We start from the raw sequence: 26,740 nt of genomic DNA, 5'->3' as shown, positions 1-26,740 counted from the left end.
TTACACATGTCTTTAGGAATAAAACATACCAGCAACTAGGATTGGCACTGGACTGGAAGGGAGCAGGGAGGCCAGGAGACACTTGGGGCAAGGACTAAGCTCGAGTCTTGGTGAGCTCAGTTGGGCTGCAACCCTCCATTCCTTGGCGGGCTGGCACTGGGGCTTGGGTCCCCTCCTCTGGTAATTGGCCTGGCACAGCCCTGCCCAGGTTCCTCATTTAAAAAAAAGACATATATTTTTTATTGATTTCAGAGAGATAGATAGAAACATCAATAACGAGAATCATTGATCGACTGCCTCCTGCAAGCCCCACATTGGGGATCAAGCTGGCAACCTTGGTATGTGCCCTGACTAGGAATCGAACTGTGACCACCTGGTTCATTGGTCGACACTCAACCACTGAGCCACTCTGGCCAGCTGGGCTGTCCCTCCTTCTCTTGGTGCCAGTCCTTACTTGCCCTCTATGTAGTTACTGACCATCTACTACTCCCTGCGCCTCAGGCACCCACTCAGAAGGCTTCCCCTTCCTCAGACCCCTTAGCCTTTCCAGTAGGTTCCCCAGGGCCCTCTGGTGGGTGGGTGCGGGCTTCCTTTTCTGGCCACCTGCTCTAGACCTCCCTCCTCCTCTGGTGCCCACTCCCACTTTAGTGATGGCAGAGCTGGGACGCTCCTGTCCTGGGGGGGGGGGGGGCGGTGGGGTGTGTATGGCCACCAGACCCTGTGGCAGCTGCCTCTGGGGAAGAGCAGCCCCCACCCCAATTTCCAAGGGTTCCCTGATTCAGAGGAACCCAGCCCAGGATTGCTGACCAAAATACCTTTTCAAACTAAAAGTATTCTTTAAAGGTTATCTCGGGACATTTTTTTTTTTTTTTTTTAAGATTTGACAGTTTTGCTATTTCCATTTAAGACAAAACTTTTCTCTCAAATTCTACAGAATCTTGAAATCGCTAGGAAGTGCCAAGTTCTATATAAATATGGCACTTCCTGAAACTCATTTCCGGAGGTTCACCACAAAATTTGGACCTCTCAATACACACATAAATAGGCATGGGAACAGGGCTCTGGCTGAGGGGTGTCAGGGCAACCAGTGAGCTGCCAGCACCTCCAGCGGCCACCGAAAGGCCCCCAGAATTCATCAGGAGTCCCATATACAGACAGGACAGAAAAGGACTTTTAAAAGCCAGATATCATGCTCTGATCTGGGATGAGGCTACTCATTTTCTGTGACTTCTGCTTGAAGCCATTCAACTCTTGCTAGCTCATGCTGAGCAAATATTTAAGAGTCCTTCAGATATGGTGACCTATTAGGGAAAACATCCAAGTTCACTTTGGTGATGTAAAGTGTGGCAACTATTGCCCCACCCTCAGAAGGCCGAGATTAGGCCTGTAGGGAGGAGCTGAGGTGGGGAAGGGCTGATGTAAGATCCCATTCTATTTCGTGCTCAGTAGCAGGGCTGGGTTGCAGGACTCCTGCTCCGTGAAGCACCTGGTGTTCACCAGGAACTGCTCGGGAGGCTGGTGGGGGCTGAGTACCTCCAGGCAGCACTGAGGAGACACCGAAACACTGAAGCTGCTGCCACCACCGGCTGATGCAAGTTTTATTGAGACAATGTACAAACAGGCCATGGAAACAAGGGTTCTGATGCTGGGACCAGTAACGTAAAATGAAATACAAAAATAAAAAGGCACTAATCTGTTAAGAAAAGACACTCGATGTGTTCTAAGAATATAAGTCATTTAATACTGTTAATTTTATAGCACAAAATAAAACAAGCTATGATCCCCAAAAATAATTTTAAAAGCTTACACAGAAAATATTATTGCCTGAAATTTACGATCTTTAAGTTACAGGTCAAAAGTTTTGTGTTTTGTTGTTGTTTTAAAACACACAGTGAAGACCGTCTAGAAGCAAGGCCACTGTTCCTCCTGCAGAGACAACGACCCTGTCTCCGGGAACTGTCCTTCTCCTCCTTCAGAATAAACAACTAGCGCAGTGTCCGCACGGTCAGCAGTTACCAGGGACATTGGTCTCCGGTCCCAGAGAGTGGAGTTTGAGGCAGAGCTCAGTGGTGTCCACAGAAAACATTAGTCTTAGGTACTGTGTTAAAACAAGAATTCATTCATTTTAAGAAGTTAATGAACATAATATTAAAGGATTAAATTATAAACACCTGGCACAAAAACACATCATCCCTTTTCAAAAATAAAATGTTCATTTTCCTCTGAGCAAACATGACAAGAGCAGTGGCCGTCTGTCTCGGCCCGCCTTGTCTGTAAACAGCTGTAACAGAAAGTCAGCACAGTGCCAGGGATGCTTGCACTCCAAGGAGGGAGCAGCTGTCCTCCCCTCCTTCCAGCTTCCCAACCACGAGCAGAGAAGCCGTCTCCTCTGAGCGACTCTAAATCGTCAAATGGCGGCCAAAGTGTCGTCCTCTTCGGTAACGGTCGTCAGATGGTACCACATGCAGAAAGGACAAGAATGACTCCTGTGTTGGAGGTCCTTCCCAGGATAAATAAGTTTTGAATCAAACTGTCAATGCCCTTCAGTACGTAACTTGTTCACTTCCCAAGTGAGTTAATTTAACATCCCAATATTTTCTTACATGACAAACAGTAGAGTAGAGCAAGTGGCAATAATGAACAATCCTAACAGGAAGTGTGCCCAGGAGGGAAGGCAGCTCCTCTGGAAGATTCACATCACTTTCTGAAGCAGTCTTCCCAGGCTGCTGGGAAACCCAGGCATGAAACCATGGCAAGGGTGCCGTTTTTTTGTATGTTTAGTGTGAAAAAGAGAATTTCCCTGCCTGATTAAAAAACTAGTAAGGTTCTAAGTAAAAAAGGTGCTACTTTTGGCACGTTATCTTGAGAGCTCAGAACTCAAGGCTCACCTTATTTGAGGCTCCAAGTCTCCAGCGCAGTCCTGGAGACATGTATGTGGGCTGAAGTGATGAGCAGACTTACTATGAAGCCAAATCTAGGTTGTGAGTGTTCTGATTCTGAAGTGCTCTACATGACGTGGTCAGCAGACATGGCTGAAAGGAAACCTTGCTTTCCAAAATGGCATATTACTTCTTGTGTTCTGAGCCAACTACTGTTAAGAGGCAACTGCAATGATGGGTACCTTCAGAGCCACAGTGTCCACTTGATTAGGAAGAGATGATTGTTGTCTTCTTTCAGGATAACTACAGACAGGCAGCCACAGTGTTATTTTTTTCCCAAATGACCATTAATTTTCTCACACAGGAGCACTATGAAGATTCTTTAATAATATGGTGTTACCTGCCTGATAGAATACTGATTTAAAGAAAAATTTAAATGATACAGAACTGCTCATTAGGTTGCTGCTACCTCTCTACGTCTGCTGTGTTCATTCTGAGCTGAGGCCTGTCTTCACCAGTGTCTAGAAGGGAGAGCAGACTGAACTGCCAAAAGGTTCCAGCATTCTAGTTTGCTATAGCCATTTGTACCAGTTGGCTTGCATGAACAGGCCTCTTTCAGCTAACAGGGAAACTTTAACATCACACTCGTAAATGGCCCAGCCGGTGTTGTTCAGTGGTTGAGCATCGACCCATTAACCAAGAGGTCACTGGTTTCATTCTCGGTTAGGGCACATGCCCGGGTTGTGGCTCGATCCCCAGGAGGGGGCGTGCGTGCAGGAGGCAGCCAATCGATGATGTTTCTCATTGATCTCTCTATCCCTCGTCCGTCCTCTCTCTGAAAATCAAAACATATTAAAAAGCAAAAACTGGTAAATGATTAATGGTAAAATTAGTTAATGGTTCTCCCTAGTCGCTAAAACATTAGACACCAAATGTATTAAGCAATTTCCAGAGGCATTTTCTTTGCTCGAGAGCATCACGGGCACAGACAGTGGAACCAGTATTAGCAGCACCATCTTTCTCTTGCAGCCTGTGAGTCCAGGCTGTGGCAGGGAGGACTAGGCTTCAGAGAGAATTTAAAGATTCATTAATGAATTAGATGATTCTATGAACCACCCCACTTTTTAAAGAAACTTAAGTCTTATACCTTAAAGGGGTTTATTCACTGAACCACAGGACAGAAAACTGGCCAAGAGCCCCCCTCTCCATATGCTTCTGTCATTGGCAAACAAGGTGGGCAAGTTTCCCCAAACCACCCTCCATATTGTTGCTGCTGGGGACAATATAATCAAAAAAGCTGCCCACACAGCTTGGCACACCACAACTGCTGATATTTTTGGTGTTGTTTGCTATATGGCTAAAATATACTACTGCCAACCAAGACAACACAGGCCTCCATTTCAGGTTTGTTATTTCCATTTCCTTAGTTACAGTAGCTTCAGTTTAGAAGCTCAGAGGCACGGGTCATTCCTTGTGATATCACAAAAATCCAACGTGCTACTTAAAAACCTGTTCAGAACACACAAGTCTAATTAATTAAGTCTTCCAAAATCAAACCAAAAGAAAAAAAGAGAAGAGCCAGATCTGGGGAGTTTAGGACAGAATTTCCTCTTCTTTAAGGTTCACTTGCTCTGCTCTTTAGAGAAAAAACAAATTAGCAACTGAGCCGCTGCTTTGTGGAACAGTAATGTGCAATGTCTCGCCATGGCCTCAAGCTTTCTCTGATGAACATGACAGAATCAGTCACAAGTACAACAGGGCAGTGATGAGAAGGACCCTTCCCTTGTCAACTTCTCTCCACTTGTGTGCTTCCACCAGTATTTCCAGTTTATGATCCAAAAAACTCTAAAATCGGCTACTCTTTGACAATACAACTATGATACAAATGCCGAGGCAGCCACTGTGTGCATTCCAAACATGTATGAGACCACCAGTCTGCAGAAAGCTGGACTTCGGCAATGCAGTGTAACTTGCCTATGAAATAGAATGCTCTCTCTCAAAGGAGACTATGACGGACAGAATAATGAAGCAGTAGAAAACAGGGCCAATGGCAATCACTCATTTTCATCTGGGTTTTGAGGGTCAAAGATTTTGACGTGCGTAAAAGGAAAAAGCCCTTTGCGCCCATTCACTTCACCTTCCCACTGGCCATTTATGTTCATCCTTGTGACTTTCACAATATCACCAACCTGTAAGAATGGAGAAAGAAGACAAAGTCAGCATGTTCTCTGCAAACAAAGAAAAGAGAAAGTTAACATTAAATCACACACATTGTCCTATCCAAAGGAAATTATGTATATTTTTTAGGACTCAACTTACATTATCAGCCACTTTAAGAAAGCACTAAGAAATAACTCCCTTTATGGGGGTGGGGTTGGAGGGAGGGTTGGAAATACCAGTTGCATAGGAGACTGAGTATCTCCACACAAGCCATTGAGAAGCAATTTAACATTCTGTCAATGTCTACCAAGTTTGGAAACTTGGTACTTTTGCCCTGATGTGACTACATCCTATATAATAAAAGGCTAATATGCAAATTACGCCATTGACCGGGAGTTCGACCAAAGGACGGGGCTGGCCGGCCAAACGCCGATTGGGGTGGGCTAGCTGGACCCCACCCGTGCACGAATTTGTACACAGGGCCTCTAGTATCAATATAAAAAGGGATCATGCTGCAAAGAGCTGAGGGAAAGGCCCAAACAGGATGAGCCAGAGTATGCAGCATAGGCCTGGTTTTCTAATTCAATGGACACTATATGTCAGGTGTGTGGCTGCATTTTCAGAGATTTCTACCTGCAGGGCTCCTTTAGACACATCCCCTTGACCCCAACATACACCTCCTGTAAGGTAGGCCTGGATAAAAGATCCAGAGACTGGAACCCTTCTCAAGTTCACAGGCTGGTCTACCATGAAGGCAGGCAGTACTCAGTGCTGGCCACTCGTATCCTTGTCACTTTGCACAGTGCAAAGGCAGTAGGACACACCAGCACCTAGGACCACTCTGCCTCCCCTCCAGGGCTTTTCTCACCAAGACACCCTCTGCTCTTAATGTCTTATCTTCTTAACTTGCCCCTGGGAGTGCAGACTGGCTGCCATGAGTTTTCTACCTTCCCATCCTTCATTGTTTGGTTTTATCATTCTACTTGTTCACTGGGATTATGGGCCCAGCCATAGAGAACGACTCGTAATTCCCCAAACCTTCTGAAAAATAAGACTGAAGTCACTACATTTCCATGGAAAAAAACACTATTACCAAATGGAACTTCTCATCTTATGGAAATTGGCTTATTCTGAGTACCTACCAAAATGACAATGGAAAAAAGAACTTTATCCCCTGAGGCTCCCTGGTTATAACACTATAAATTCAATTAAAAAATTTTTTTTAAGTTTTCGGTCTGAATTCTGACTCAAACTCCTTTAATTAGAGAACCATCAATTCAACAATTGCAGGATGGCTTGTAAAGAGTTATTCTGATAATTAATAATTAGATTTTATCAATGAAAAGCTCTAAGACAAAAACAAAATGTACTTTAGTATTCAGATTTTTGTAGTCAAGTACTAGATAAGTATATGAAAAAAACAAGATATAAAAGCCAACTAACTGCATGTATATAAATTATTACAGTCAATGTCATAGGCTCAACTGAAACACCTAAATTGGCTGAATAATTAAAATTTGGCGGTTAGCAACTGAGAGTTCTATTTTTCAGACATCTATTAAAAACTAAATTGTAAAATACTTCAGTGGACAATATTTCAACTGAAAAGACATGTTTTCTCTGGCTTTGCCTTAAAATAAAATAAAAATTTGGAGGTGAGAATAAATTAATGTAAGAATTAAGTGGGACATGCTAAAGACTTCTGAAATACAGATTATTTTAAGATTAATGTTTGAAGTCCACATATTGCTCACCCTCTCCAAGTCACAATTTTTTATTTATAGATAGTAGAAAGAGAAATGTCTTTCTTACTCAAAACTAAGATAATCACACAAATGTTTTTGTAATTATGAAAAAATTTCTATTCTTTGAAGTGACCAAGAACTTAGTTTTATAACTTGTATTTCCTTTCCCTATCATACAGAAGCCATGAAACAGAAAAACTTCATGATTGTATTTTCATTTCTAGTAGAGATAGATTTCAGATCTGCATATAAGGAAAACTCCCTTGTGAATGAGAACCCTGAGTTAGAGTAGAGAGTATAGAAATAACATAGCTGGAAGCTGAAGTTGATGAAAATCTGAAATCATGACTTCTGTCCAATCTAATCATCTTACTCCATTAAAAAAAAAAAAGGAATATTTAAGCACCAACATAAGACAAAATAATGCTTATTTAATAACACACAAATTAAAATCAACCCTGGGTAAGCAGAGAGAATCCTTCTGTAGGCAGCAGCTACTGCAATGCCACAAATCATAGGTCCCTAACAGCTGGACCACACTCTCTGATTTCCTTGATCTCTGCATTACATCTCCCCAGAACCTTGGCCTCCTTAAGCCTTTAAGTGCAGGAACCTGCTATATTGTTTTGTTTTTTTTAAAATATATTTTATTGATTTTTTATAGAGAGGAAGAGAGGGATAGAGAGTTAGAAACATCGATGAGAGAGAAACATCGATCAGCTGCCTCCTGCACACCCCCCACTGGGGATGTGCCCGCAACCAAGGTACATGCCCTTGACCGGAATCGAACCTGGGACCCTTGAGTCCGCAGGCCGACGCTCTATCCACTGAGCCAAACCGGTTTCGGCTATATTGTTGTTTGGAATACAACAAGGCCATCGAGATGAGGAGCTTCACTGTCTTGCTTTACTCTCTAACACACGATCATATTCTTTCCTCATTTCCTTTTCGCCCAAGAAAAAAAGGTTGCCTTTTTATTTTATTTTAGTTAATCCTCACCCGAGGATATTTTTCCATTGATTTGCAGAGAGGGTTGAAGGGAGGGGGATAGACAGAGAAACACTGATGTGAGAGAGACACATCGACTGCTTGCCACTCGCACACGCCCCAACCAGGGCTAGGGATTGAGCCTGCAAGTGAGATACATGCCCATGACCAGGAATCAAACCCAGGACTCTTCAGTCCACAGGTGGACACTCTATCCACTGAGCCAAAACGGCTAGGGCCCACTTTATTTTAAAAATAATGAAATAGCCCTAGCTGGTTTGGCTCAGTGGATAGAGCGTTGGACTGCAGACCGAAGGGTCTCAGGTTCGATTCCAGTCAAGGGCACATGCCCGGGTTGCGGGCTCGATCCCCAGTAGGGGGCGTGCAGGAGGCAGCTGATCAATGATTCTCTCTCATCATGGATGTTTCTATCCCTCCCTCTCTGAAATCAATAAAAATATATTAAAAAATAATGAAATAGAAATGAAAACTCATGGATAGAAAGCTATTGACATCATTACTAATTAATTTATATTTATTATTAATAATTATACTTCCAGAAAACACAATATAATTAATGTATTAAAATAAACATACAAAAAGGCAAGGACAAGCAAGTGGGTGTTGTGGGTATGTACCTGTAGAGAGGATTCAGTGAGGAGAGGGGAGAGGAATCAGGCAAACACCCAGGTGAACTCTGCTATACTGAGGGACTATGGCAGGAGGGCACCTGGGCAGGCAGGCACTCAGAGCCAGACCCCAGATCTGACTCTGACAAGATATTAAAACAAAACGCTACAGCAAGAATGAGCTGAGACTAAAAAGAAACAAAGCTACAGCTGGTGCTGATAGGTTTGTCAGCAGATAACAGAATCAATGGCTTCTCCCTGTGACTGAAGTTTTTGTTTGCCCCACTAATTTGACGTCCCTCAAAAAATACTTTGTCTTTTTTTAAAATTATCTTTATTGTTTAAAGTATTACAGATGCCCTCTCCCTCTCCCCATTGAACCCCCTCCTCCCCACTCCCATCCCCTCCACAGGCCTTTATCCCACTATTGTCTGTGTCCATGAATTATGATATATGCATATAAGTTCTTTGATTGATTTCTTCCCTCCTGCCCCCATCCCTCTGAGGAACCTCAGTATGTTGCATGTTTCCATGTCTCTGGATCTATTTTGTCAGTTTATTTTGTTCATGAGATTCCACATATAAGTGAGATCATGTGATACATGTCTTTTACTGTCTGGCTTATTTCACTTAGCATAATACTCTCCAGGTCTCTCCATGCTGTCTCAAGGGTAAGAGATGCTTCTTTTTTATAGTTGCATACTATTCCACTGTGTAAATATACCAGTTTTTAAAATCTATTCATCTACTGATGGTCAGTAAGTATCGTGAGACTGTTGGTGAGGCCATACAAAGAACTCTTGAGCGTCATAAAAAGAATATTCACCAAAGATGAAAGGATGTCCTTATACTAATAAGAACAGATATCCAAGTATTGACTAGACACACTGGCAAGCAGGAATAAGAGTCCAAGAGTGGTCTCTTGCCATCTATATATATAAAAGGCTAAGCACCCTAGCCGGTTTAGCTCAGTGGATAGGGCGTTGGCTTGCAGACTGAAGAGTCCCAGGTTTGATTCCGGTCAAGGGCACATGCTGGGCTGCGAGCTCAATGGGGCTGTGCAGAAGGCAGCCAATCCATGATTCTCTCTCATCACTGATGTTCCTATCTCTCTTTTCCCCTCCCTCCTCTGAAATCAATAAAAAAAATAAATTAAAAAAGAAAAAAGGCTAAGCGACCATCTGACTGGTAGTATGATGCACACTGACCACCAGGGGGCAGATGCTCAATGCAGGAACTGCCAAGCTGTGGTGACTTGGCAGCGGTGATTCAGAGAGGAGGGAGCCTGATTCCGGGGTGCGTCACCCGAGAACCTCCCTCTCGCAATCCAGGACCCCTTGGGGGATATCAGAGAGATGGTTTTGGCCTGATCCTCACAGGCCAGGCCGAGGGACCCCACCTGCTGGAGGGACCCTACTCACTCCACAGATGTCCTTCAAGCCACTGCGCCAACGGAAAAGGACCCTGGGAGGTTGGCTCCAGGGCATGTCCAGCCCATCTCACCCAGTCCTGCCCCACTGGCTACCTTCTAATTAATTTCCTTTCAATGTGCACAAATCCGTGCATCGGGGCACTAGTAGAATTGTATTTATAGGACACTGGCAGACAGACCTATGAAGAGTCAAGTCTCTTTGGTTTTGTTAAAACAGGGATGATGGCAAATTCTACAATACATAAAAGGTGAGCTGGAAATAAAATCTGGACAAAATTCTGGATACAATTAGCAAAATATACTTTGCAAAGATCAGAATGGGAAATGGGGTATTTAGAAGGCTGCATGGGCTCAACCAAGAACAAGTCTCGCCAGACCATAACCTCATTGTCTTTTTTTAGATGAGACATAGATTAGGAGAGGCTGCAGAGGAGGATTTAGTACAATGATCTGGATCGTGATTTTATGAACTCTGCAGTTAATATGAACCTGGGGAGAGGGGGTCAATATGCTAGAAACACAATCAGGAATTTAAAAGATTCAGAAGTGTACAGATGGTGTAAGACAAAAAACAACAAACAAACAAACAAAAAAACCCTGGAGGGACAGAGTAGGGCAATACACTTACGTCCAAATGGGTTAGGCCAGTGGTCAGCAAACTCATTAGTCAACAGAGCCAAATATCAACAGTACAATGATTGAAATTTCTTTTGAGAGCCAAATTTTTTAAACTTAAACTTCTTCTAACGCCACTTCTTCAAAATAGACTCACCCAGGCCGTGGTATTTTGTGGAAGAGCCACACTCAAGGGGCCAAAGAGCCGCATGTGGCTTGCGAGCCCCAGTTTGCCGACCACGGGATTAGGCAAATACAGTAAGAGGAATTGTAGTGGTTTGTTTCTCCCTGATGGGAGAGAGAGAACGTGAGGAATTTCTTAACTACCTGAGTCACCCAATATGGGAGGAAACACATCATGAGACTTTCCCAGAAGTTCCACAAGAACAGAGACCTTTGCTTTGTTCACTGCTGTACTCAAACCCCTGTAACAATGCCTGCCACATAATATGCCCTAGCTGGCTTACATGGCCGGGCTAGGTTCAAATCTCAAAGAGTCAAACCTTTGCTGAAGGAGCGAATGTTTAGAATGTTTCCGAGTTGAGATAGGAGGGCCAATGGATCTCAACGCAGTAGAAAGCTAAAAAATCACTAGGAAGATCGTTAGACTAAGTATTATTACAAATTTAATAAGAAAAAAAATTATTACAACTTGCCTTCTTTTAATTAATTAATTTTAAAATATGGTTTTAGTGATTTTTAGAGAGAGAGGAAGGGAGAGAAATATCAATGACAGAAAAACATCACTGATTGACTGCCTCCTGCATGCACCCCCACTGGGGATTGAGCCCCCAACCCAGGCATGTGCCCTGACTTGGAATCGAACCGGTGCTGAGCTGCACCATCCAGGCTGCTGCTTCTTTTTTTAATCCTCACCCGAGGACATGCTTAGAGAGTGAAAGGGAGAGAGGGAGAGAAAGAGAGAGAGAGGGGGAGAGGCTAAGCTCCTTGGTAGCAGGACCCTACAAGATACCCCTCACAGGTCGTCTGCATGAATGGATGATTAATGAACAAACTAACATCAACTCTCGAGTCAATTCTTTTAGGCTTTTCAAAGAATTTAAGTAACCTGTCCATGATCACACCAGGGAAAACCAGGACTTGAATGAGGATCCATGATCTTTCCTAAACCATTTTGCTTCTCTACTGTGTCACAGAATATAATTTTGACTATAGATATTTTAAGACAATAGCAGCCTTGCTCCAAATATTATCCTCTGGCCAATGATCTACTTTTGGAAAAGGCTACCCTGCTTCCCTCAATCTGAGAATGTTCTTATAGGGTGTAACTTGTTTCCCAGGAGCCTTTCCAGCCCTATTATATCAAGGGCATGGGAGAGCTGTTTTCAAGGAGTAGGGATACCCACCACAATCCACCTTACAAAGGTATCAACTGTTCCCTTTCAAATCAAATCCCAAGAATCAACATGCTTCTTAAAAAGAGGTGAACAGCCGAAACCGGTTTGGCTCAGTGGGTAGAGCGTTGGCCTGCGGACTGAAAGGTCCCAGGTTCGATTCCGGACAAGGGCATGTACCTTGGTTGCGGGCACATCCCCAGTAGGGGGTGTGCAAGAGGCAGCTGATCGATGTTTCTCTCTCATCGATGTTTCTAACTTTCTATCCCTCCCTTCCTCTCTGTAAAAAATCAATAAAATGTATAAAAAAAAAAAGAGGTGAACATTGCCCTAACTGGTTTGCTCAGTGGATAGAGCATCTGCCTGTGGACTGAAGGGTCCCAGGTTCAATTCCGGTCAAGGGCATGTACCTTGGTTGCGGGCACATCCCCAATAGGGGGTGTGCAGGAGGCAGCTGATCGATATTTCTCTCACATTGATGTTTCTAACTCTCTATCCCTCTCCCTTCCTCTCTGTAAAAAATCAATAAAATATTTATTAAAAAAAAAAAGAGGTGAACATGCCTTAGCTGGTTTTGCTCAGTGGATAGAGCATCGGCCTGAGACTTAAGGGTCCCGGGCTCGATCTCCAGTAGGGGGTGTGCAGGAGGCAGCTGATCAGTGATTCTCTCTCATCACTGATGTTTCTATCTCTCCCTTTCTCTCTGAAATCAATAAAAAAATAAAAAAAGTGAACAAGAGAGGAAAATGGCTAAACACAGATCTTTAAAAAATCTCCTTACTTGCAGGAAATGTTCTTTTGAAAATCGAGTTTATGAAAAATACTTGTGAAATAATTCAAGAAATAAAGTTCACCTAAGCCATCATTGTTCTCTGTAATATTATCAAGGGGAATATGAAGCTTCAATTACTGGTACATTTTGTCCTATTTGTCTCACTTTTCTCATTTGAATTTTAATACTTTTTCTGGTAACCTAATTGCAACAGTCCCAAGAGAGTTGTTTTTAACAAGACCAGATAGGCACCACTAAGTTTTATAAGATAACACAATTCATAGAAATATTCAAAAAATTCTCTTATGCTATTGAAAGTCTAATTTTAAATATACAGAATGAGAAATACTGTTAAGTAGAATTTGGCAAAGGTATATTTCTCGAGTCCTACTTACACTCTCCATAAAGCATCAAAATGAGACTTTGATAAGGTTTACATGGCTGGGCTAGTGTCATGAGGCTCAGGTATGGAGACTTCCCTTTGGGTCTGAGAGAGCGAAGTAATGGCCAAGTACATGTGTTACCTTAAAATATACATTATTAGCCAGACAGGCTTTCTCCTCCTCTTGATCTCTTTAAGGCCCTTACCTATGTATCTACTGACCAAGTCTAAGTGACCCCCCTCTATAGTACCTGCTCTTCCTCTCTGCAATCCCCCTGTGCACACTCCAAAGAATGCACCGAATATGGGTCTCTAAAACATGTACCTTAGAGCCAGAGGCCAACAGGCAGGTGTCCTAAATGGAGTGAGACTTTAAACACTAGCTCAGGTAAGAACCCAATTCCCGACTTCCTTTACGGGTCTTAGAATTCTGACTGCAGTCCTACCCACAAGGTTCTCACCTGAATGTGCCAAGTTACACCAACTCTCTGAATCCTAGCTCCCTACTACTCCTAGGATGAAATGACAGATGTGAAAATGCCTCAGAAGGCAGAAACCACTATGCAAACTGGAAGGTATTTTTTAAAAATATATTTTTATTTATTTGAGGGAGGGAGAGAGAGAGAGAGAGAAACATCAGTTATGAGAATCATTGATTGGCTGCCTCCTATGTGCCCCATACTGGGGACCGAGCCCACAACCCAGGCATGTGCCCTGACCAGGAACCGTGACCACCTAAGTTTATAGGTCGACACTCAACCACTGAGCCATGCCGGACGCAAACTAGAAGGTATTAAGAGCCCAGTACACAAGTTATTTTAGGGTGTTGAGGAGTAGACTAGGCCAGGCATGTGTGCCTGTGCAAGGGAAGATCTGTGTGAGATGAGAAAACCAGAAGGCCTACTCCGAGAGGACTCTTATCTGCGGAGGGGCTTCTTCTGCCACAGCCTCACTTTTTCCTCACAGCCAAGATGAGAGGAAAAGTAACCATGGACTTTGAAACAAACCTTCAGGTGTAGTTAACAGATATGATTCCTGGTCTAGAAAATACTGAGGAGAACCAAATATATACAAAACAAATTATAGCTAACTTATCTGTGGGTAAAATGTTTTATGGGTTAAGTTTTGCTTTTTTTGAAGCAACAGGCTCCATTACTTCATCCTTCTGCCATGCACCTAGGCTATCTCCCTGCTTTGAACCTGAGGTAAATACACAGAGAACAATCACTAACTTAATCTGTTTCTCTTAACACATATGCAATTTGATATTAAGAAAGAATATTCAGCCCTGCTGGTGTGGCTCAGTGGTTGAGCATCGACCTATGAACCAGGAGGTTATGGTTCGATTCCTGGTCAGGGCACATGCCCATGCGGGCTTGGTCCCCAGTGTGGGGCATGCAGGAGGCAGCCGATCTCTCATCATTGATGTTTCTATTTCTCTCTCCCTCTCCTTCCTCCCTGAAATCAATAAAAATATATTTTAAAATATTTAAGTTCTATTTCATGCTATTATAATTTACAAAATATCTCATAAGTAAGATCTGAGACATTTAAAAATTATCACTCTGGGCCCTGACTGGATAGCTCGGTTGGTTAGAACAGCGGTCACCAACCTTTTGGACCTCACAGATCACCAGCAGTCCACGGACCACCGGTTGGCGCCCGCTGCTCCAAAGGTTTCCTTAAACCAGCGGTTGCCAACCTTTCGGACCTCACAGACCACCAGTGGTCTGCGGACCACCAGCTGGCGACTGCTGGGTCAGAGCACCGTCCTGCTATGCTAAGCTTGCAAGTTCAATCCCCGGCCAAGGCACATATAAGAATCAACCAATGAATGCATAAATATATAGAACAACAAATCTCTCTCTCTCTCCTTCCTTCCTCCTCTCTCTAAAATCATTAACTAAATGAAAACATTAAAAAAAATTATTCCTCTGCCTGACCAAAGAGAAATTCTAAGACATTTATTCATATTTCTCTTCAACTCAACTAACCACATTAGAAATATGAAAATGCATAAGTGGATACGTGTCTATCTGTCTACTGATGTCATCTCTAGGTCATGGGTCTTTCTTAACTATCATCTTTCCTTATTGGAAAGAAAATTGACCACTGTGAAACGAAATCTATGAGTCCTTGGGAGCAGAAAATAGAGCAAGCAGGTTGAGAACTTGGAAGAAACAAGGAATAGAAAAGACAAAAGAATCATATGGACTACTCACAGCGGATCTTCTAAGATCACCCAGTATTCTCGTGAATATAACTTTGCAGAAACAAAATTAAAATGAAAGATAAAAACAAATGTCAAAGAACTCTAAAAATAACCTTAGTAGATTTTACCTCTAATGCCAAGGCAGTCTTGTCATAAGCACAGGGAACTCGTTTCTGGATTGCTTTTGCAAAGACAGGTCCATTCTGTGTGGACGGCAATGGGTTGATTGCTGCCCCAGGAGTACTGGAAACTGCAGGTAGAGGAGTTGTGGTCTGAGGTTGAGCATATGCATGAGCAGGTTCTGGGATCCCATAACTGTTGGAATTCCTATTTCCATGCTTTCCATGCGGTGAGGATCTCACGAGCTTTTCAACATAAGGGACGGGAATCATCCCGATCCGGCCGTCCTTGTTCCGGGCACTCCACCACTGTTCTTCAGGCTTCTCTATTATCACCAGGATCTCACCTTTTTTAAAGGGCAGGTCTTCAGCATCATTCCCAGGAAAATCATAGAGAGTCCGTACATATTCCAGATTTTCTTCTGTTGTAGGCAGGTTGGGTGCTGATACAGATCCCATTGGTGGGCTTGGATACCTTGAGAAAGAAAATTACTTTAATAAGAGAAAAATCTTACTCTATACCAGTGTTTGCCAAACTTCTAAATAAACCATTCTCTATAATGAATTATCTCCCTCTTTAACTCCATCTCTGTAATTAAGAAGATTCTGTTGCACTGATTTACTATCATTTGTATTGCAACGTTAAGTCAATATCCTAAATATGCATTTTTAAATTGCATGCCAAATGCATACACACACATACACACCCCATATTTCCATTTTACAGGAATCTTTTGTTTACACACAGTATCTGGCCTGAATTTATTAAAAACCTAGAGTAAGTTCAGTAGCTGTCTTCCTCAGGACCTTGTCACAACCACCACATACTCTCCCTCATGGTCTTAATCTATGGCATGCATCCTGCACACTTCCCTGGATACCCACAGAGAAGATGACAAAGACCTCTGACTCTGTGTCCCTCAAAATATAAAATGCACTACATTCCAAACTTACAAAGCCCTCACAGTACAGCTTGTATAGGAATCATCACCTGAACATCCAAATGAAAGCATGTGAAAATTTTCACTGCAAAGCTCACAGGCAAGCTTTAGCTGGTTAGAGCGTCGGCCTGAGGATTGAAGGGTCCCAGGTTCAATTCTAGTCAAGGGCACACGCCCGGGTTGTGGGCTTGATCCCCAGTAGGGAGCATGCAGGATGCAGTTGATTAATGATTCTCTTTCATCACTGATGTTTCTATCTCTCTCTCCCTCCCCCTTCCTCTGTGAAATCAATAAAAATATATTTTTAAAAACAAACATAAAACTCACGGGCAAGAGCTATCAGCTAAGCATCAGTCCGTCCACAGACACCACTCCCTTTGTTGTGCTCACAGATTCAATGTGTATTAGCCTAGTACATTGCTTAATGTACTCCCAGAGACAATTACACAAGCACAGTCCCCTGCTCTCCAACATCCCATTTGTTTCTGTTTTTTTTAAAATATATTTTATTGATTTTTCACAGAGAGGAAGAGAGAGGGATAGAGAGTTAGAAACATCGATGATAGAGAAACACCAATCAGCTGCCCCCTGCACACCCCCCACTGGGGATGTGCCCGCAACCAAGGCACATGCCCTTGACCGGAATCGAACCTGGGACCTTTCAGTCCGCAGGCCGACGCTCTATCCACTGAGCCAAACCGGTTTCGGCCAACATCCCATTTGTAATGCTCCTTCTGCAAAAGTACAGAGGTCTCCCCCTTAGGTTCAAGAACTTAAGTGTTCTGAAAAGTTGTGAACACACCAAGTTTTAGAAGAAACTTTTACCATTACCCTGCCCCCATAACTTTTTTGAAGCATACAATCTACACCAGAGTAACAAATCCTGGACTTCATACAAAGAGTCTGCCCATCTTTAGGAGATGACTTTGCCTGCAGAACCATTCACCAGGGCCAGGTTCTAGAATAGCCCTGAGGGAGAATGCTAGGATACTTCCACTAAGGTTTCCCATTAGCCCATGGCCATTCTCTTTCTTCATTCCCCCATTAGTGATCTAAGAAGTTATTTCATAACAACATGGTCTATGTCAAAACATTCTTCTTTTATTTTGATTTATAAAGTGTCACCATATTACAACATTCAGCAAAAATAGAAAAACAAAAGATTATAAAAAATCTCATAGTTCCTGCTCTAATGTAGCTACAGTTCTCCTTCCCTTCTTCTCCTCTCCCACTTCATGGCTTTATTAAAAAAAAAAAAAAAAAAGTACTGTGAATGTCTGTGGCCGTTTTTCTGCCTAGTATCACACCACAGGTGTTTCCCCACATCACTGGTCTTTTTCAGGACAGGATAACATTTCATTCTGAGAGCCTGCTGCAATGAAGCATCCCTGTTTTACTGGATATTTAGGTTTTCTTTCTCCCTATTTAATCATCCACATCATAAATTCTTTTGACCATATTTTCCCTATACTAGATTTTTTGTAAAGCCTTGATTCCCAGATTAAAGAACAGGAACATTTTCATGGCCCTTGGTACATACTTGCTACACTACTTCCCAAAGGCAGTCTTCATGATTTGGCAAAGCTTTTATATTTTTAATGTAAATTACTAGCTTCACAATCATCAGAATATCATGGTGATTAGGAGCTTGATTTAAAACATCAAAAGCCTTATTACTTACTAAGGGGCAAATTGCTTACTATCAACAGTACATCTAAAAAGAGATAGCAGGCCCTAACCGGTTTGGCTCAGTGGATAGAGCCTCGGCTTTCGGACTGAAGGGTCCCAGGTTCGATTCCGGTCAAGGGCATGTACCTTGGTTGCGGGCACATTCCCAGTAGGGGGTGTGCAGGAGGCAGCTGATCGATGTTTCTCTCTCATTGATGTTTCTAACTCTCTATCCCTCTCCCTTCCTCTCTGTAAAAAATTAACAAAATATATTTAAAAAAATAAAAAGAGATAGCAGGACCCTGGCTGGTGTTGCTGTTGTTAGAGCATTGGCCCACACTCCGAAGGGTTACGGGTTTGATTCCTGGTCAGGACACTTACGGAGGCAACAGATTGATGTTTCTCTCTCACATCAATGTCTGTCTCTCTTCCTCTCCCAACTCAGTAAAAATATATTTTAAAAATATCAGTTTGAAAAAGCACATCCTCTTTGAAGTCTTCCCTAACCCCTTAGTTGATCATACTTGCTTTTAAGCTCCCATGGTATTATATTTTAATTTGTTCAAAGGCTAGAATCATGGTTTATTTGCATTATATGCCTTGAATCTAGTACTGGGCTTTGGTATAGAGTAGGCCTATATATGTTGAAATTCCTAATAAAATTAAAATGCCAAAGACACAGGGAAGCATTTCCCATTCCAGTTTCTATCCTTTTTTTCCTTCTGAAAACACAAAGGCTTTGCCATTCCAACTCCCTAAACCTGGTTTAATTCAGTTAGCAAAGGAAATCCTGGATTTGTCTTCCAAGACTCTTCACCTCAGCACTGATCCACTCGTACTCTTAGCCATCATTCCAGACTAGCTGCCTCATGCCTGGGACCCCAAATTACTTGTGAGGATCTTAGCTCAGACTCTAGGATAATCTGAACTACCTCTAATAAGCACTGACTCATTTTACTTATCAGAAAGAACAAAAATATTTTAGCCTGAAGAAACCTTTGAAATAATCTAGTCCAACTATTAAGATCAAAAGGAAAATTCTTTCTTAGATAAAAAAAAAAAATTCTCTGAATTTGAGTCTCTCAAATAAGAGATATGTCACAAATCAAATGACTACCAGTATTTTACATGCTATGGGAACATAACTGGGCAAGCTTCCATTCCATGCATGACATAGTTCTTATATCTCATCTGAATTAAGATGATTTAAACCACCGGTAAGAAGAAACTCAAAGGTTTATTCACAGTGTTGCATTCTATGCTAATCAAAATTACTGGTAATCCTTCTTCCCAATTAATTATAAAAGTCCAGATGAGTTCCCTTAAATATTTAGAACAGGAGCTGTGGAAGGAGGTGTGACCCTGCTGCCTGAGGTATCCTCTGGTCCATGCAATCCTTGCTTTTTGCTTCACAGGTGTGAGGGTCCTCCTCTGGGACCCAGGTTAGGCTGAGCATCCTTTTCCAGTTCTCCCACAGCTACTTTACCATATTAGGTAGCATGGAAATAGCCTTTATTATCAGTAAGCTCCATCTGTTGCTTCTTGTATGTGCTCTGATGGGGGATTGAACCCACAACCTTGGCCTATTGGGAGGATGCTAAACTAACTGAGCTACCCAGCCAGGACAGGACTATTGATTTAATGTTAGTTCCATATTACCAGGTACATACAATGTGCAAAGTCTGTTGAGTAAAAAACAAGATTTTCTGTAAGGGTCAACTTGCCTGTTTTAAAATGTTTACTTCTCATGATTTTTCTCCTAGCCTTCACACATAAACTAAAACTGGAAAAGCAAGTTATACAAAAAACACTTTCGTTTCTAAACCATGGGAAAATATAGTTCATATTTAAAAAATCCACTCACTTTTTGAAACACTCTGTTGTTAAACTGGAAATAGCCTCTATTATATATACAAAAACACACACACACTAGTGCTTACCTGACTGCTAACTATAGCAATGCACAGAATCTTAAATTGTTTATATTCAAATAAAATGGAAGTGATTTGTAATATAAAAATTACATCCACATGCATAAAGAGAACCCTTTAGGGTCATTCAAAATTAACGAAAGCTGGCAGGAGCTCTCGGGAACACAGCCACATCTTTCTGACTTTCTTCCCTCAGGCATGCATTGCCTAAACTCTAAGAGTCCCTGAAAGACTTGCAACCAGGGGAGCAATGGGCAGTGACAGCTCGTTTGGGCTAACCCCTTGAACCTGTCTACAAGGCCCCTTTTCTCTGACTTTCCAGTGAGCCACAGCATCTCCGCCCAGATTCTCTCCTGTTGCTTGTTCTATCCTAAGGCCTTCCTTGTTTCAATGTCCCCAGCTTTGATATATGTATTCTCAAAAAACGACAACAACAAAAAACATCTGACGTGACACCTTTTGGGGGGTAAGTTTACCACAGACAAATACAAAAAGCAATTATAGTAATAAGATAAACACAAATGCCGAGGCTGGTTTGGCTCAGTGGATAGAGCGTCAGTCTGCGGATTGGGGGGTCCCGGGTTCGATTCCGGTCAGGGGCATGTGCATTGGTTGCGGGCGCATCCCCGATGGGGGGGTGTGTGGGAGGCGGCTGGTGGATGTTTCTCTCTCATCGATGTTTCTAGCTCTCTATCCCTCTCCCTTCCTTTCTGTAAAAAATCAATAAAATAGATTAAAAAAATAAATTATACCTTTAAAAAAAAAAAAAAAGATAAACACAAATATACCAAACCATCATAGTTTCTTCCTCTCTCTTCCTATCATTTCCCCCTCCCCCAAAATCAGGATCAATCTTATCTCCAAGATTGATTATAATAATCTAGCTGTCTATTGATGTCTACATATGTCATCCGTCACCATCATTTTGCACTTTGTAATTTCCCCAGGTTCAAACTCGTCCGTTGGCGCCCACTGAACTTATTTATTTACTTACTTACTTATTTTTGTTATCATTACAGGTGTCTCCATTTTCTCCCTTTTTGCCCCCCCTCATCACCCCCAGGCCTTCCCCATGCTATTGTCTGTGTCCAAGGGCTACGCATATAAGTTCTTTGGTTAATCTCTTCCTGTTCCCTCCCACCTCACCCCACCCCCACTGAGATCTGTTATTCTGTTCCATGTATCCATACCTCTGGATCTATTTTGTTCATTAGATTCCACGTATAAGTGAGACCATGTGATATTTGTCTTTCTCTAACTTGCTTATTTTTCCCTCCAGGTCCATCCATGCTATCTCAAAGAGTAGAGCTCCTTTTTTACAGCTGCATAGTATTCCATTGTGTAAATGTATTACAACTTTTTATCCATTCATCTACTGATAGGCACTTGGGCTGTTTCCAGATCTTACCTATTATAAATAATGCTGCTATAAACATAGGGGGCACTCACTGCACTTTAAATAAAATTCAATTTCCTTATCTTGACCATTGTATCTCCAAACTCTTCACCTCTTCCTTTACTAGTAAGAACCACACTCCAGCCCTAGCCAGTTTTGTTCAGTGTATAGAGCGTCAGCCTGCGGACTCAAGGGTCCCAGGTTCGATTCCGGTCAAGGGCACATGCCCTGGCTGTGGGCTCGGTCCCCGGTAGGGAGCGTGCAGGAGGCAGCCAATCAATGATTCCCTTTCATCATTGATGTTTCTCTCTCTTCCTCTCTGAAATAAATAAAAAACAAAACAAAAAAAACCAACAACCACACTCCAGCCCTGACTGGATGGTTCAGCTGATTAGAGCATAGTCCAGATACGTCAAGGTTGTGAGTTTCATCTCCCATCAGGGTACATACAAGAAGCAATCAATGAATGCATAAATAAGTGGAACAACAAATAGATGTTTCTCTCTCCCCTCCTTCCTCTCTAAAAAACAAAAACAAGCCAACCAACAAACAAAAACCCACAAACACAAACAAAATCAAATAACCACACTCCCAAAATACTGGCTGTCTTTCTCACCTCAGGATTTTGTTGTTAATTTTCACCTGAGGATATTTTTTTGATTGATTTTTAGAGAGAGTAGAAAGGAGGGAGGGAGGGACGGTTTAGAGACAGAGGTAGAAGAGAGAGATGTGAAAGAGACACATTGATTGGTTGCCTCCCCCAGGAGCCCCAATCAGGGCTGGGGATCAAACCTGCAACCTAAGTGCCCTTGACCGGGAATAGAACCCGTGTCCCTTCAGTGCTCTGGCCGACTCTCTAACCAGTTAGCAACACGGGCCAGGGCTCACTTCAGGACTTTGTGCAAGCTCTACCCTATGCTTGGATTGTAATTCCCCTCCCTAGCTTAGGTGTTTCCAAGGCTTGCCCTTCTTTTCTACCCTTAGGTAGTTTAATTCTTTCTCTGACCATAGTACCTCAGGGAAGTCCCTTCCATTATATTATCTTGGCCTACATTTATGTCCTTCGGAGGACTTATTAATCTTACATTTTACTTATCTTTTTACTTTTTATTGATTTTAGGGGGGAGAGAAACATTGATTTGTTGTTCCACTTATTTATGCATTCATATTGTTGATTCTTGTATATGCTCTGACTGGGGATTGAACCACCAACCTTGGTGTATAAGGACGATGCTCTTAACTGAGCTACCTGGCCAGGCCCTTTTCTATTTTTTAGCCTGCCTCCAAATTCCATAATGGAGAAAGTATGTATGCCATCCATCCTTCCCAGTACCTATCACTTGTAAATATATGAATAAAAATATAAAATTAAAAGTTAATTTTGGCTCAGCTGGTTGGAACGTAGTCCTGTATATGAAAAGGCTGAGGTCGGGCACATACCTAGGTTGCCGGTTTATTTGATCCCTGTTCCAGGTATGTACAGAAGGCAACTAATCAATGTTCTCTCTCACATCTACATTTCTCTCTTTCTCAAATCAATAAGCATATGCTCACGTGAGGAATAATTTTTAAAAATGTTAAGGAGAACAAAATAAGCACCAATTCTTAACCCTTTGCACTCGCTTGCTTTTTTCGATTCCTTTATTCTACTGCTAACAGTGTCGAGTCACACTCGACATCCGAGTGCAAAGGGTTTAAATTCTGAGGAAGTCATACAAGTTATGACCTTCTGCTAAGCAATAAACAAAAAAATAAATTATTAGTCAATGGGCATGAAATTCTGGCTTTAAGAGCTCAGTTTTGGCCCTAGTCAGTTTGGCTCAGTGGATAGAGCATCGGGCCTGCGGACTGAAGGGTCCTGGGTCCAATTCCAGTCAAGGGCATATGCCCGGGGTTGCGGGTTTGATCCCCAGTAGGGGGTGGGTAGGATGCAGCCAATCAATGATTCTCATCATTGATGTTTCTATCTCTTCCTTCCCCTTCCTCTCTGAAATCAATAAAATATATATATATTTTTAAAAAGAACTGTTTTTATGCCTAAAACGCTAAATCACTTAATTTATCCTGTTTAGGCCACGAAGAAGCATTACACTGATTTTTCCATTGGGCCAAGGTTGTACTAGCCTCTAGTTTTCTACAAAGGCTAATGCTAACATCAAACCAAATCCATAAATTTCAGGGTTGGGAGAGGCAATCCAAAGACTCAGTGTAACGAAGTATACATGTCAGGATCTAATTCAACCAGCATTGAAAGGCCTATGAGAGATATCAAGGAAAATAAAAAGCTACATTATAATGACATGTCTGGGATGGAGGGCATAGAGGAGAAACAATTAAAGCTGAATTTGAGTGGGAGGGTCAGGGGAAGGCCCTATTATTTGTGAGAAGACTGGAACAACAGGTAGGCTTTCAATAGGTGAGGGGTGGGTGGAGTTAGGCAGCCAACCAAGAGCCAACAGCCTAAACAAAGGTTCCCAGGGAATGACTGAGAGGACTTAACGGGGCTGCATCAAGCTAGGAGAGGCGGTAAGCACAGATATCAAAGATAGATTTGGTATTTGGGAAGACAGTATAAGAAAAATTTGTAGTAGTTTTTTAGTGGGTAGCAGAAAGCCACTGCAGCATGCATATTCTTTTCTTCCTCTTGAAGGGGATCAAGCCATTTATTTACTCACACTTTTTGGAACAGCTGATTTATACAGTACCTGTTACCTCAAAGTAAGCACAATGCGTTGCACATAGTGTGACTTAATAAATGCCTGAAATTAATGATATAATTCCCTTCCCAAGTTAGGGAAGTCATATCCTAAAATGTTACAAAATCTCATTACAGTGGGTTCTAAGATTCTCTCCAATTCCTTATATTGAAATTATATTGTGCTCAGAATTGAGTCCAATTACTAGCATCTTCAAGGACCTGAAGTTTCACCGATCACGTTCTTTTGTGTCTAGGTCTTTGTTATACAATATTTGATTCATAACCACTTTCTCCCATTTTTTTAAAGTCTATTTAGGGGACTCTTTCCCTCTCCCCACATGGGAGTTTGTACTTGTTCTTCAATCATTTGCACCTTTGCTATTAAAAAAAAAAGTCTATTTAGTTCAGTAATCTTATAGCCATTACACTGTCATGGCTTTGTTTCTTCTCTATCTTTATTCCATAGAAGCAACACAGGCTAAGCATCCAGTGACTGCTCCTTAATTATAATAGCTTGTAATGTTTAAAGCTCATACCAATACCTTGTCAGCAAATCTGTAAAATCAAAAACATTTCATCCCCTCCCCCCAAAAAAACCTATATTAGCACCCGGTCCTTTTAAAATAGATATTTAAGGGGAAAAAAAGGGCAGTGCAATATCTCTTATTTTCTTCACCTCAAATTTGGCATAATTTAAATAGAAAAAACCTCTGATAAAATACTAAAGTAAATTAAAGCAAATAACCAAATAAAAGAATGAATCACCCTGCAGGTGTTGCTCAGTGGTTGAGCATCGACCTATGAACCAGGAGGTCATGGTTGGATTCTTGGTCAGGACACATGTTAGGGTTTCCGACTCAACCCCCAGGAGGGGGCGTGCAGGAGGCAGCAGATCAGTGATTCTCATCATTGATTTTTCTTTCTCTCTCTCCCTCTCCCTCTCTGAAATCAATAAAAAATATATATATTTTTAAAAGAATGTATTTTACTTGGAAAAGGCAATGCTTGATGTTCAGTATCACTTAGGGTTCTTAACTCTAAAACAGATATTAAGTCATTAGCCTTGATACAAAAAGTACATTTAAAAACCAAGTAGGATATTAAAAAAATGTCAATAAAAAATTTCCCTTACAGTTGTAAGCAAACATTCTAGTCTTACTTTGCCTTGTAATTTAACCAAATGAATTCAACCAATTTACGGAACAGCTTTAAGAAAAAGTATTGAAATAAAAAAAAAATTTTAAAGTCCTCTCTGAAACCAATGTGCCCTCTTTTAAAGTTTTTGCATTTAATGTATGATATAATAGGTGCCTGGCTATTTCAAACTTGGCACCAAGCTATTAATATACAATTCTGGTATTTCAGTTAAAGGGTTTTGTTTCTAAATGCTAAAGCATTTTAATTTGTCGAGGGCTCCAAAGGCTGCTGGACAGAAGTTCTTAACTTGGCTTTCAGAAATCTGCAGGGAATCCAAGAACCTTGAATGGTGTGCAAACGTGTGTGTACATGCATTTTTGGGGAGAGGGAGGAAGCCACGGCTATCTTCAGGTTCTCAAACAAGTCTGTGGCCCAAAAAAGGTTAAAAAACAAAGACAAAAAACCCCCAAACCTCCAAGCAACAAAACCCTGCTTTAATACGATAACCAAATAGGGAACGCGACGAATGGCATAAAAACAAACACACACGTACATTTTAATTTCTAACTATGCAACCGCCATTAACACGGTTAAGACGCATCCCCTCAGCCAAAGTGACCCAGATCCTGACACTAGCCTTCCATTCGGAATGCCTTCTGGATAATAATTTGGTTCAGAAGAGGGGGAAATGAGTTCAATCATAAACACACACCCCCCCACACACACACTCGCTCTTTTGGATCGACCCCATGCACCACCAACCCGGCCATTGTCGACCCTCCTCGGGGGTCGGGGTGGGTTGCACGCCCGGGGAGCGCGGGCGCTCGCGTACCTGGGCGCAGGCTCGATTAGGGTGGTGGTGTCCAGGTAGTGAATCTTGTAGAACTCCAGCAGGGCCGGCAAGTGGTCAAACTCCTGGTCCCCGATCTTAAAACGGCGGTTGGGCAGTGAGTTGATGATGTAGTGGGAGACTCGAGAGTTCTCGGACACCGACAGCACATAGTCCCCGGGGCAGGTGGAGGAGTCGCGGACGAGGAACATGCCGTGGCGCTGGCCCTGGAGCCGGGTCTGCGCCTCCTGGCGAGACACCGGCCCCATGTACCAGGAGGAGCGGTCTGAGGAGTCGAACCTGGCGGAGGACATGGTGTCGGGCCGAGGCTCTGGGCCGGGTCGGGGCGGCGGCTGCTCTCCCCTGCTCTGGACGCCTTTGCCCGGCAGACGGCTTTGGGAACGAAGAAGGGCCTCTCGGCACACCTCGAGGCGCGCTTAGAGGACCGAGCCAGCACCTTCCTCTCGGCTCCGGGCCCGCAGCATCCTCCGCCTTGGCCCGCCTGCTCCGGGGCCTCCTCACGGAAGGAGCCGGCTTGGGAATGCGGACCAGAGCCCGAGGTCGGGGCGGGCGAAGCCGAACCGCAGCGGAGGCCGCCCCGGGGTTCTCGGACCGCCCCACGTACTGGGGTGCCGTCCTCCACTCACTCCAGGCCTGAAACGCGCCGGCTCCGCACCCCCAAGGCTTTACACCGACCCCAGCTGCCACACCAAGCACCGAACTCCAAGAAGCGTCGCGCCTCCAGGGTGGTTTTGCCCTAGCCGGTTCCCAAGAGCCACAGCAACAAAATGGCGGACGCGGGAGAAGCTGCCAGCCACCACCCCCTCCGCTCAGCGCGCTCTGTCTGCGCACG

At 42.8% G+C, this 26,740-nt stretch overlaps 1 protein-coding gene across 1 annotated transcript; it reads right to left on the bottom strand.

The window, feature by feature from the left end:
* Positions 1-1,570: 1,570 nt before the first annotated feature.
* CRKL (CRK like proto-oncogene, adaptor protein) lies at positions 1,571-26,740 on the bottom strand. The gene is made up of 3 exons (XM_008142633.3): positions 25,891-26,740; positions 15,297-15,762; positions 1,571-5,068 (listed from the first exon to the last, which is right to left on the bottom strand). Exons 1-3 carry the CDS (start codon positions 26,199-26,201, stop codon positions 4,934-4,936), a joined length of 912 nt encoding a protein of 303 aa, XP_008140855.1. The 5' UTR covers positions 26,202-26,740; the 3' UTR covers positions 1,571-4,933.

This window comes from Eptesicus fuscus, chromosome 23 (assembly GCF_027574615.1).
Source record: "Eptesicus fuscus isolate TK198812 chromosome 23, DD_ASM_mEF_20220401, whole genome shotgun sequence".
NCBI lineage: Eukaryota > Metazoa > Chordata > Mammalia > Chiroptera > Vespertilionidae > Eptesicus > Eptesicus fuscus.
Note: the sequence above shows the minus strand (reverse complement) of the source record. Positions and strands in the feature narration are given on the sequence as shown.